General features: G+C 50.5%; 1 protein-coding gene across 1 annotated transcript in view; it reads right to left on the bottom strand.

Annotated features, from left to right (window-relative positions):
* CABIN1 (calcineurin binding protein 1) overlaps positions 1-13,635 on the bottom strand; it is a 154,584-nt gene that overhangs the window by 121,893 nt on the left and 19,056 nt on the right. Inside the window, exons 5-10 of the mRNA XM_047088073.1 lie at positions 13,330-13,464; positions 12,013-12,193; positions 8,420-8,549; positions 6,841-6,990; positions 3,635-3,921; positions 2,030-2,198 (exon numbers count right to left, since the gene is read on the bottom strand). Of these exons, the coding sequence (XP_046944029.1) occupies positions 2,030-2,198; positions 3,635-3,921; positions 6,841-6,990; positions 8,420-8,549; positions 12,013-12,193; positions 13,330-13,464 (1,052 nt within the window). The remainder of the gene's footprint in view (positions 1-2,029; positions 2,199-3,634; positions 3,922-6,840; positions 6,991-8,419; positions 8,550-12,012; positions 12,194-13,329; positions 13,465-13,635) is intronic.

Raw genomic sequence — 13,635 nt, 5'->3', positions numbered from 1 at the left:
GACACAGAATCGGAAACAGGCTCCAGGCTCCGAGCCATCAGCCCAGAGCCTGACGCGGGGCTCGAACTCACGGACCGCGAGATCGTGACCTGGCTGAAGTCGGACGCTTAACCGACTGCGCCACCCAGGCGCCCCAAAGTTGGATGCTTAAATAACTGAGCCACTCAGATACCCATAAAAAAAATTTTTTAATGTAAAAAAAAAAAAAAAAAAAAAAGGCAAGACCCTTTCAGCAGGGCTGAGGGGAAGATGGGGAAATGGGTCACTCAGACCTCTTGATATCATCAGCCACAGCCCCAACCTGCAGCTGTCCTGAAGGGAGACCTGCTCCTGGCCCTAACCCTGAAGAGGAATTTATCAGAGAGCACTGATCACATTCTCTACTTAGAGAGAATAACCCTGATTTCCAAGCACTTTACTTCCACCTCCAAAAGAAAGACAACAAATGAGGAAAATGGGAATCTTGCTATAAAATGGATTCACAATCCATCTAAAGCTTTTGGCTCCTCCTTCTGCACTTGGCTATTGTCACCCGTGAAAATAAACTGGCATAGGCCAAATCACCAGCTGAGGACTCCTGGTTAAAGATGCAAAAGGTGGGGGGGGGGGGGGGGAGGTGCCTGGGTGCCTCAGTCAGTTGAGCGTCTGAGTCTCGATTTGAGCTCAGGTCATGATCCCAGGGTCATGGGATAAAGCATCACATCGGGCTCCATGCTGAGCATGGAGCCTGCTTAAGATTCAATATCTTGGCGCCTGGGTGGCGCAGTCGGTTAAGCGTCCGACTTCAGCCAGGTCACGATCTCGCGGTCCGGGAGTTCGAGCCCCGCGTCAGGCTCTGGGCTGATGGCTCAGAGCCTGGAACCTGTTTCTGATTCTGTGTCTCCCTCTCTCTCTGCCCCTCCCCCGTTCATGCTCTGTCTCTCTCTGTCCCAAAAATAAAATAAAACGTTGAAGAAAAAAAAAAATTTTAAAAGATTCAATATCTCTCTCTCTCTCTCTCTCCCTCCCTCCCTCCCTCCCTCCCTCCCTCCGCCCCTCTCCCCTGCTCAAGCTCTCTTTATAAATAAATAAATAAATAAATAAGCAAGCAAGCCAGCCAGCCAGCCTGCTGAATATACACAGTTACCTCCCAAACTATTCCAGTAACTGTGAAGGGATAAAAAGGTATGAACTCACAAAGACACGGGGGATAGGAGAGGAAGCCCCAGCAGACAAGAAACATGCCCACCAAATGTCAGATGGCAGCAAGATGATGGTACAACACAACCAGAACTACTCTCTCCACTCAGCTAAGAGCAGGGGAGGAGGCATCAGGAAGCCCACCTACTGGTACCATAAACAAAGGTGCCCAGGATGACTCAGGAATCAAGAGCCCAGGAACCTTTGGAGGAGGTAGGGAGAGAAGGACAAAAAGCAAGAGGCCTGGTGAAAACAGGCTTAAGGAACATTGGAGCCCAGGCCCCTCCCAACTTGGGGCAGCCTGGGCACTGCTCCTCCCTTGACGCTTCTCTGAAAACACTAGGAACTGGCGAAAGCAAGAGGATTTACAAACCTATCCTCTTCCTCCTCAGAATTTGAGGGAATCCTACTGAGCCTGGAGAAACCAAGCATGCATACTCTTCCCCAAAGTGGAATGGGTGCTCCCTTCTGTGGGGTTTCCCAGAGTCTGCACTCCAGCAGCAGTAGCCCTCCCAGCAAGTGGGTGTCTGTGCATGCATGAGGACATGGGCGAGTAGCCTCTAGCTCGGTGATCCATCCATCTCCTGAGGGCCCAAGGAGCATGCGGTCCTCCAAAAGATGTGCAAGTCATGGCTCCTGACTCAGGAAGTTCAGAGGGAAGAGAAGTGAGAAGAACCCAAGACCCCAAACCAGTGACATCTGTGCTTTGGCTATTGGCACAGATGTCATGGGGACACAAAGGAGATGCCAGGGAGGGGGTGGCAATGGAAGGAAAAACTTTATTGGTGGCACAGGCTGGAGGCTTATATGTTTACTTATTTTTGCAAATGAGAAAACATCTGCATAGTACCTAGATGGCAAGAATTTCATCAGAAGCTCCTGGAAGTCTACTTTCTCTTCTTTCTTGCACTTAGTATTTCGTACACGGGCAGAACGCCGCTTCGCTGTCTCTCCACTCTCTTCTGCAATCTTCTTCCGTTTTACTCCTTTCTTGGATTTATCTCCCCCAGAAACATCACCTTCACAAAGAGTGCAAACTGAAATCTTATAAGGGGCAGAGGTAAGAAAACGCACCAAAGAGGCACATTAGTGCCCCTAATTTTCTAATTCCACCAGTGTATTTCATCTTTATTTCTGACATTCAAGTAACTGTTCGTCTTTTAACAAGAGTCCTGAATAAAGTTAATTTCAAACTCAAAATACTTAACTCATACCTTGCTTGAATTCACAGATCCCAAAAGCCAAATCTCAAGATTATTCCCACAGCTACAGAACACCAGGATCTCAAAGACTCCCTGTCCACCCCCACCCCACCCCCACTGGCTGCAAGTGCCTCTGGCGCCTCAGTGGATGTACCTGGGACATCGCAGAGCAAACAGCAGCGACATTGATTCTGCCCACTGCCCAGGACCTTCTAAGCACCCAGTGATAGGACACAAGCAAGAGAATCGTGTGCATCACACAGAGAGCAGAGGAGTATTATGTGTGATTGTCATGTATGATTAAGCAAAAAAGTTAGAACCAACATACATGTTCATTCAGAAACTTCTTTAACTGCTAGATATTCTTTTTATCAGGGACACAGAAATCAAGAAAAGGCTTGGAACTTTTGTCTGAAATTTTTTTATAACTTCATTGACATTGATTATAAAAAAATCAATAAAACCATTAAAAAATATATTACCATATAGTGGTAACTTTGCAGACTGTTTTTTTCTTTTTTCAATATATGAAATTTATTGTCAAATTGGTTTCCATACAACACCCAGTGCTCATCCCAAAAGGTGCCCTCCTCAATACCCATCACCCACCCTCCCCGCCCTCCCACCCCCCATCAACCCTCAGTTTGTTCTCAGTTTTTAACAGTCTCTTATGCTTTGGCTCTCTCCCACTCTAACCTCTTTTTTTTTTTTCTTCCCCTCCCCCATGGGTTTCTGTTAAGTTTCTCAAGATCCACCTAAGAGTGAAACCATATGGTATCTGTCTTTCTCTGTATGGCTTATTTCACTTAGCATCACACTCTCCAGTTCCATCCACGTTGCAGACTGTTTTTAAGGTCAATGTCACCCTCAATGTCAGCGCACAGCAGTGCCCAGTGCTATGGCACATGGCCAGCAACAGGGCAGAACCAGCAAAGGGACCTGCCAGCTCACATATGACAAGTGGGAAGAGCGACCTTTATGCCAGGACCTACTAGCCAGGCGTTTAGCAGTCCTAAGCAGCTGCATCCCTGAGCTCTGACCCCCTCCCCTCGGGGGCTTCAGTCCTGAAGTGACCCCTGACCAGCAGCAGCCCTGTGGCCAAGCCTCCCCTGCAGAGCTAGGGGCTCCCACCTAAACCTTGAGCCAGGAGCATGAGCAAGACCCATCTCTCTGGAGAGGCCAGGGCATCACAACACTCATTCTTGCCCAGCAAATGGGGCCTCCCCAGAAGTGACCCCAGGAGGTTTCCTCACCTGCAGGGACACCAGTCTCCAGCAGGCTGGGACTATGCAGTGGGAAGCTGGCTGCAGCCACAGGGGCATAGGAGAGCACGGGTTCTGCCACAGTCACAGCTGGATTGGCAGGGACAGGGCTTGGTTGGATCACGCTGACAGGTGCCACCACCACAGAAGACACCAGAGGCTGGCTGGGGTCCTGATAGTCAGACAGGTCGATCCTCTTGCCGAGGCTGGGCCGCAAGGGCTCACAGGTGGTGAGGTGGTTGTACATGGCCAGTAAACTCTCCCCGAGACACTTCCAGCTGCAAGAAGAGGGTCACCACACCTGGTCAGCACCCATAATCAGGTGCTCCAAGCCTGTGGAGAGGCGGCAGAACTGGCCCCACGACTGCCATCTCCATGAGGGCAGGCCGAGTGCTCACGGTTTTGTCGTCGTCGGTACGGACAAAATCCCGAGTCTAACACCACTGAGGTGGAGCAGACCGAGCAGGAGGAGCAGGGCCCAGCAGCCTCCTGCCCTCACCCTGGCACAAGCCGTGAAGCAGCTCAGGCACCTTCAGACTCCACCAAGCAGGCGTGAAAACCACTGACTCACTTCAAAAGCTCCTTCCCTACAAGGTCGAATTTTTAATTCATCTGTGGCATTTCTCTGATGCCACTAATCCTATTTTTGGTTGGGGGAGAGGAAGGTGAAGAGGGGCTGCTAACAGGGATGTGGTCGAAAGCGGCTGAATGGGCCCTCGGGCAGGGCCCCTTGGGAGCAGCATCTCAGTGGGTCCCCACCTGGGCCGAGGCCTGCAGCATGGCAAACCAAGACCACTGTGTGCTGTGGTGTGTGCTATGTCGTATGCCGTATGCTGTGTGCTATGTGCTATGACAGGTGTCTGTCTTACTGTGGTGTGGTATAATATACTGTACGCTGTCTCTCGCTTCATGCCTTATGTTGTTATATGTTGTGTTGTGGTCCGATATGGTGTGGCACAATATATCCACCCACCCATCTCTGATTGGCTTCCCATGCTCTCAGGCTAAAAATCACACCCTCAGCCTCAGGGCGCCACATGGCCTCGTCCAGCCAACTGACCCAGCCTCACCTCACACTCCACCCCCACCCTCCCACCACGCTAGCTTTCTTTCGATTCTACAAACAAAATCATACCCCTACATACCACAGGAACTTTGCACAGGCTTCTTTCTACCCCCGATGAGGCTCTCACTCACATCCCAGCCCCTCTGCCACTCCTGTCAGACTCCAGCTCTAGCACCTAAGCCTTTCCCTGAACTCCAAAGCAGTGCACACTCCATTATGAGCTCTGCACAAGGTGCTGTGCTACTCTCCTCGAAGGCTCCTCAGCATGGGGCATGTGCTTTTTCTTCCAGGTGACCGACTACCCCTCAAATGCCCCCAGAGAGGGACCAGGTCCCACCATACTGAGTCCCCAGCACAGAGCACAGTGCCTGGCATGAAGCTGGCACCCAGGAAATGCTATGGAAAGAATACAAATGGAAGATGCTTTAAAATCCAGAACCTAACCAAATGGAGGCTCCTAGGACTAGAAGGGATTTCTTACCTGTTCTTTTCCAGTCTTCAGTAAGGGTTACATGCAGATGGGGAAAAATTTGCTCACCATCTGTGTTATATCTAATGCCTTAAATACACAATTTCATATACCTAGGCAATGAATAGACCAAGGGGTGGCAAACTGTGGCCCACAGCCTGTTTTGTACAGCCCACAAGCTAAGAACAATATTCGCATTTATAAAGGGTTGTTACACACACATACCCGAGAAGACTATACAACAGAGATGGGACCTGGCCCACAAAGCCTAAAGCATCTACCATCTAGTCCTCTGTGGGAGGAGTGTGCTGAGGCCTATAATAGACAGTGGTTATTTTAAAAGCCCCACCCACCCTCCCAGAGAGAGAGAATCTCCGCAATCTTCCTCTAATAACCCAATCCTGGACTTCACTACCAACTAGTGCTTCCTCCAGCCAAGCCCACCCCCCTCATGCTTCCATTTGGCCTTCCGCCTGCATGAGGGCAGGCTGGACACCAGTTTCACAGCTTCTCTTCTCTAGTCACATCACCAGGATGCTCTCCAGCGTTCTCAGGCCTTCCTCTCCTTCACTGTAACAGGGAGACATCCAGGGTCCTTCCCAAAGTCCCAAACCTCTTAGCTAGGGAGCCCACACACTCAAACAGAATGGGGCTCCTGACCCAGCCAACAAAATAATGGGAAGGCCATCTGACTAGATGGCAGAGCAGCTCCAACTTTCCAACCGTCTCAGGGTCCGGGCGGGAAGACATTCCTGGCAGACTCAACATGTGGAAACATACCAGCAAGTCATACCATGGATCGAAAGCTAGCTCCTCCTGAGCGTGTGCCAGGTGCTGGCTCTGTGCTGGCCAAAGCTTCTCTATTTCAATATCATGACAACCCTACAAGAGACGGTTGCTCTCCCTGTTTTTAGGGAGTGGCATGTAGTATCCCAGGGTCACCCACTATGGGTGCCAACACCAGCCCCGGGTCTGCCTGATCCAGGGCAGAAGCTGCAGACCACTACGTGACAACACCTGAGTAGGAGAACACTGCTGTCAAAGCATACTAAATTTAAAGATTCAGGATTCAATGTCAGAATTTTAAAAACAAAAACTGCACGCCAGATCTCACGAGGGGGCAGAATGACCCCAACTCTGGGAGGCTGCCAATACCAGTTTTCTCTTCCCTGGGGACCGCTCACACACTGTGGGATTCACAAAGGCTATCCTGAAGCCCATCCTTCAGTGCATCCCACATAGCCCTTGAGGGAGACCATGGGTTCAAGAGCCACAGAACCCACACCTGGGATCAACTCTAGACTCTCCATTCACCATTTCACTGCTCTGAACCCAGTTTCCTCCTGTCCAGTGCTTGGCAAATGTTAAGTTTCATTTTCCCCTCCGGGAAGGGCAGACTGAGAAGGAGTTTACAGGGAGGTGGCAGGTGGCTGGCATCAAGAACGGCAAGAGCAAAGAGAGACTTAGACGAGGCACACTTGTGAGAGACTTGGCCTGCTTCTTGGCAACCAGCAAGTTAAGTGCACGCCTCTAGGCATCTGTCCAACGTGGACCCAGCTCCCACTCACACCATCAGCCCGGGCTCAGGCCTCGGGGCCTCTCCCTCCTGTGCAGGGTCCACCCGCCAACCCAGCAACCCCAGAGACCCGGATGACGACCTACGTGAAGAAGGGGATGGGCTGCACCAACTTCAAGTCTGGCTCCTTCTCCCGCACGGTCAACGCTTGCCTCTTCTTCCGCAGCCCCAGGGCCTCCTCTACAATGGCCTTCGTCTCAGCTGCGCTCACTGACACATCATGGATTGACATGTCACTAAAACCATGTAAGACACAGAAATTATAATGTCACAAACTAGAGCCAAGGCTGAAATTTTACAGACAGGGATGCAGTTAAGTTAATATCCTTTAATCTGTATTCATTCTTCTTACAAATAAAATAACCCCTTGAGTCTGGCCTCTAAGGGCAGTAATTAGCATTCTTAATACCCACATACACTAGAAGTGACTAATACCCTTTGTTCCTTCTACAATTCAAAATTGAGCAAAGGGTTTTCATATGTATTAACAATACGACAGTAATGTCAGAAAAGCCACAGAAAAATATAACCTTGCTCTCAATTATGTACAGAGAATTTTAAAAGAACTTTCCTATCCTGTCCTATCCAAAAAAGTCATCAGACCCCCCAAACTCACCAAAGTCCCGTGTATATCCAAACTACAGAAAGGGTGGGTGGGGGCTTTGAGGCCTCAGGTGCCCTCACACAGACACACCTCCACCTGAGGTGGCCCAGCAATACCTGCCCTCCTGCCCAGGGTGTCCTGATGCCTCTCAGCAGGGCTCTACCACAAAGTCACTTGCTTATGGATTAATTTTTCCATTTTATCTCTCTCCAAAGACGGTTAACACCATCAGGATAGATATGAACAAGAAGTATAATCTCACAAGGGACAGACAGAGATAAATATCCATCACCAGCTGAGTTCCAAGGGCCAAGGACCAGAGGACAGAGGAGTTGGTTCATCTGGAGGGTTGGGGGAAGAAGACAGCCAGAGTTTGGAAAGCTAACCAAAGGTGACCTGTGAGCTGGAACACAAAGATGGAGCAATGGCACAACAGGTGGAGAGGCGGAAAGATGCCTTCCAGGTGAGGGCATGAGGGAGCCAGGGCACAGGGACAGGTCAGTGCACAACGGGGCCAGGCCTGGAATCTGTTGGGGACCCCAGGGCACTCTTCTCCCCGGGAGGGAGAAGGGGGAAGCAAGGAGAAGAACCAAGGGGGTCAGACTGTAAAGGACCTCCTAGGTGATGTACTGAGCATGTGCTTTGTCCTAGAGGCAAGGCAGGGGTGGCACAGGGTCAAGGTCATTTCTGGGACACTGAACATGGGAATCACTGGGAGCAAAGCCCTACAAAGGGAAATGGCAAGAAGGCAAGGTGGACAGCAGGTTACTGCAAACATCCAGAGGACAGCTGGTGAATGCCAAGAGCCAGCAGGGCAGTAGGAAAGGAGGGCAGCAGAGAGCCAAGGAGGCACCACCATGATTAAGCATACAGGCAAGTAATAAGCAAGGGCAGGATCAAAGCCAGGCGAGGGGGTACTGCGGGGAATGAAGTGCAGGGGCTCATCTGCCAGAAGGTCAGGACCTGAGAGAAGGCGGTGCACACGCCTCCTGATATCCACCAACCACACATTGCTGGGGGAGGAGGGGTGCAGAACCAGCATAAGAAGAGGCAGGACCCACCATTTAAGGAACATTCGGAGGGAGTCCTTCCGGAGACAAGGCTGTTCTTCAAAGATCTTTTCCTTGAGAACCAGTCCTTTGCTGTACCGGCAGTCCTTCTCCAAAGCTTTGCAGATGAAGTAGAGACATGCTGGCAGGGAAAGAAACAATATGATCTCTGAGCTTGCACCCCAAACCTCTGGCCTTCCCAGTTAACACCAAGAAAATGTCCCTACTCTGGAATGGAAGTAATGATGGTAAACAATAAGGAGATACCACTTTACCTAATTCAATCAGGAAAGATACTGAAAATACTATCACCCACAGTAGATGAGGCAAACCCAAATGCTGCTATGTGAGGACGGACTGTACGATCTTTCTGGAGAACCGGAGGCGTTACACACAAACCCTCGGCCCAACAATCCACCTCTGGGAACTACTGCAAACACCTAAAGGCCCACAGTGATTGGCTATTGGCTAACCGAAAGACAGCCTTCAAAAAAACCAGGAAACCACCCTGCCTCATCAGGGGAGCCTAGTTAAGGAAGGCTTCCCCAATCCACACACTGGGTTGCTGAGCGGCTGCCACACAGATGGTCGAGGGTGTGCTCACTGACCAGAGGGAAGGCCACAGGACAGCATAGGGAGAAGGCAGGAAACCAAACAGGCCACACGGTGTGACTCCATTTGTATACATAATACCAGCTTCTGTTCCTTCTGCTTATCTGTAATTTCCAATTTTCCTCCTTCTCTTTTTCTTTTCTTTAAACTCTTCTTACCAAAAACAGCTACTGCTTGTAATTAAATACATGTACACCATTCATGTCAATGAGCCTCCTCAAATCAATGATCTGGAAAGTCTGTGCCTTCTCCAGCTCCTCCAGGACTAGAGACAATAACAGGCAAAGCAACATAGAGAAAAAATGGGAGGGTGAGAAATCACAAAGCAGAGCTACGATGTGAACTAGGAAAGCCTTTAGCATTTGTAAGTGGGATTAGCCCAACAGACAGGACTGCCATGAGTCCCCAGCAGACTCGGTGCCCGCAGGCCTCACCTGTGAACACACAGGGAAATGGTACAGTGCAGCCAAGTGCCAGCTCTGCTTTTGCTGGGCACTTGGACCACTACCGTGCTCTGCTCAGCTTCGGGATCTGAGTGTGGATGGATTGCAAGACACTCCTATCAAGAATAACCAGACAAAGAAGGAGCCAGGACTAAGGAGGAAAGAAAGAGCAGAAGTAGAGATGTGGGCATGGGAGCTTTGAGAGACAGAAGGAAGTGGTGTCCTCCTAGAGTTCCACAGGAGGAGAAAACAGAGCCTGGTCACAAAGTTCCACAGGTACCACACTGCCCCCCTGCAAGGCACACGAAGGCTGTGCAATCTGTGAGCAGGAAGGGCCCGGGTAGTCCCAGCACAGCACAGCAAGCAGCTGACTGAAGAGCTGCTAGATAGCCCGCAGGCTCCTGCCCCACACAAACAAGAACATGGTCTCTCTGCGACCATAGACACCACAGACACCCAGAGAGAAAACCAAGGAGGCCCTGAGCATTTGACGATGCTGGCTCTCAGCAGGCATTCTGGCTGCAGTAAAGCTCACCGCTCTAGCTGCACTACACCACTGTTCCCACAGAGGGAAGGCCTAGGAAGTCCCAAGGGAACAAGAGGTGGTCAGCAGGCATCAACCCCAAGCACCCTGCCTCCTCATCTCAAGTGGATTAAGTGCCGCTGGGAGTTGATACCACATGCTGCTTTTACTTTGGGGTTTCAGTGAGCATCAGGTCAATCAGGGCAGGGCTCTCCCAGACAGCACAGCCATTCAGTCCCCCAGGCCTGTTTTCCCCCAAGGACAACTTCTCTCACCATGAGAGAGGAGTGCAAAGAACTAAACCAGGTGGCTGGGGAAAAGGAAGGCAGAACACAAGCCTGTCCACCTCAAGGTGGCACCCAAGCTGCTGGAAAAGCTTCCAAGAGGAGCTTAAACACCCTTGGAAGAAGAAGCTGTGAGGGTCCAAAGGTGCCCCACAAGGACTCACATTCTGCTAGTGGGGGGTGAAAACTGCGGCAACCGACAAAACAAGTGCTCTGTCCACCAGCGGACGCACACAAGAACATTCACAGCAGTGAATGCAAAACCTCAACTCTGGAAACCACCCAGTGTACAGGCACAGAATGGTCAAATTGTGTACACACATAACAGATGACAGGGCAATAAAAAGGCCCTAGCGACTGCCTGGGTGCGCTCATGGACAGGAAGACCACAGTCACAGGAGCCAGGCTGTGAAGGGTACATACCGCCATCTGATGCCACATAGAGGAGGCTTGACAACAAGCAGAGCTCATCTCTGGTGAGTGACAAAAGGGAGAAATCAAGATCACCTCCGGGGTGGTAATGACTGGAATGGGACCCAAAGCAGCATGCCTTCTGGGGCTCTAGAAACAATCTGCATCTTGATTTGTTTTATGCATACACACTGTGCACTGTGTGTGTGTTCTACTTCAATTAAAGAGCTTTAAAAAGTGGTTGTGAAGAACCAGAGGTGGACAATCGTGAGCAGGGCCTAGTGCTTCTCAAAATAATCCATGCTATTTGTCTTTAGAAAAGGGAAGGGAAAGGGGCGCCTGGGTGGCTCAGTCAGTTAAGCATCTGACTTCGGCTCAGATCATGATCTCACAGTTTGTGGGTTCAAGCCCCGCATCGGGCTCTGTGCTGACAGCCCAGAGCCTGGAGCCTGCTTCAGATTCTGTGTCTCCCTCTCACTCTGCCCCTTCCTGGCTTGCACTCTGTTTGTCTCTCTCAAAAATAAATAAACACTTAAAAAAGGGGGCAGGGGAGGAGCCTCTGCCAGTCAGTCTTCCAGGCTTAGAATGATGGCAAGTGCTCATCAGCATGTTTCTCCTAAAAAGAATAGCAGCTCAGCCACATACAGAGCACCTTCACACACCAGACCAGCCTGCAGCAAACACAGTCAGCTCACAGAGCCCTGGGCTCCCACTGCACTCAGCCCTGCTCTGAGCACTCCTGGAGAGCCTCTTTCCGCTCTGGCCTCAGAGGACACCCAGAGGATGCTAACTCCCAGAACACCTAATCAGTGCCTGCCTCAGGACCAGCCCATGCAAGGGACAGAGGTGTTCTCTGCAGAGCAGATGTCAAGGCTGGAGCAAAGGAGCTTAAGCAATTAGAGGGCAGACTGGGGCTCCATCTGGCAGAGACCTTCCCAGTAGCCCTGCTGCTCTGCAAAGGAAGAGACTGCCTCCAGGAAAAGTGAGGTCCCAGCACCAGAAGGAGTCAAGCGGCAGCTGCTAGGCTCTCTGTCAGCAAGTTATAGAAAGAGGTTCTGGCACAGGATGGGACAATGCAAGGATGAAATGAGATAACCAAAGGAAAAACCACTCAGAGAACATGCCACCTATTACTACAATGCTCTTGATAAATCTCATTTGAGTAAGAAAGACACACGCAATAAAGCAGGAATGCAAAGTCATCTCCCTTTCCTGATAGTTAGGCAGAAAGCCCTTCAGTGTTAACCTGGCCTCCAACTTACCCAAGCTGTCCTCCCTCCTCTGTCCCAAAACCACAAGCACATGGGAGAAAGCCATCAAAGCCTGACTCACTTGTGTAATCACTGAGGGTGTACAGGACAGTGATGAGGTTGTCCAAGCAGGGCCAGTGGTCAGGATTGCACCGGAGCCCTTCCTCAAAAGCGTGGCGAGCCAGGGGGACCCGGATGAGCCTCAGGGCCACATGTCCAATTTTATACCAGAGGTTGACATCCGTGGAGTCCAGCATGACTGCCTAGAAGGAGCACAAACAGAGTGTATTCACAGTCAGTCAGCTCTCTTGCTGAACAGGCACCCAGTGGTGATGGGAGGGACACAGCACTGGCCCAGCCACTCAATCTACCCAGAAAAAATGGCAAATACAAGGTACATGAATCAAATGATCAAATTCAGAACATTTTCTTGACATACTTTGTCTCTCTGAACATCTGTATTCCTTACATAACTGATAGATAAAAGAAGCGAAAGTACCATTAAAATAGGTGATCTGTGGGGTATTTCTATTAGATTTAAAATTTTAATTTAATTTAAGAAAAAAAATTTTTTTAAAGTTTATTTATTTTTGAGACAGAGAGAGACAGAGCATGGATGGGGGAGGGGCAGAGAGAGAGGGAGACACAGAATCGGAAGCAGGCTCCAGGCTCTGAGCCATCAGCCCAGAGCCCGACACGGGGCTCGAACTCACGGACCGCGAGATCGTGACCTGAGCTGAAGTTGGACGCTTAACCGACTGAGCCACCCAGGCGCCCCATAAAATTTTTAATTTAATTTTAAATTGTGGGATCCTAGAAAGATTATAGGCTAGAGACAGACCTCAGTTCACATCCCTGTTTCTACACTGACTAGCAGAGTGATCCCGAGCCTCAGTCCCCTCATCACTAAAATGAAGATGAAGACACCTTCCTGCAAGATGGTGCAGAGTTAGCACATGCATGGAGAGCAGTTCGCATGGTGTAGAGCACATCAGGGGTACCCACCGAGACGGTGACGGTAACACAGAAATCATGGCGATACGGCAATGAGCAGGAGCAGGGTACCAGGGGGCAGGCTGTGCTCTCATAACTTGTGTATGTACCAATTCATTTAATTTTCATAAACACCCTCCTTCTTACTATGCCCACCATCCTGGTATGGACCTGGAGGCCCAGAGAGGGTACGCACACACAACTGAGTGGCAGAGGACGAATGCACATGCGGGCCCCTGCTGTCTCTGAACTCCCTGTTACCACCCGCTGATGAAGGTCTCAGGCACCACAGCTCAGCAATGCGCCACTACAAGTTCTTCTCTTTAGCCAATAAGACCACAACCTCACCCCCTCCACCGAGAGCTTTCAAAAACCCTGAGGGAGCTAAGCGCTGCCAAAACCACACCTCCAAGTAGAATTCCATGGCTGTCTCCAGGTCTTCTCGCTGGGCTGCCAGCTGGGCCAGGTTCTTATATGTGGAATATTTCAGCATCAGCCCAGGGTGCTTCAACCCTTCTTTCTCATCACCAGACGAAACTGCCTATAAACAAAAACAGAGACACCTAGAAGGGACACCTAGGCCTTGAAGCCTTGGCAGGCAGTCAGCAGGATACCTGACTTCCGGGCTGGTCTCTGCCGCAGGCCCTTGGCCCAGTCCGGTGGCACCATCCATTGGAAAATGAAAGCACTACGCTAGATGTTCTTGGGGGAC

The sequence above is a fragment of the Lynx rufus genome, unplaced genomic scaffold, assembly GCF_022079265.1.
Source record: "Lynx rufus isolate CCGP_SWC_20201006 ecotype Redwood Valley unplaced genomic scaffold, mLynRuf1.p SCAF_24, whole genome shotgun sequence".
NCBI classification, from domain to species: domain Eukaryota; kingdom Metazoa; phylum Chordata; class Mammalia; order Carnivora; family Felidae; genus Lynx; species Lynx rufus.
This window is presented reverse-complemented; position numbering and strand designations above follow the sequence as displayed.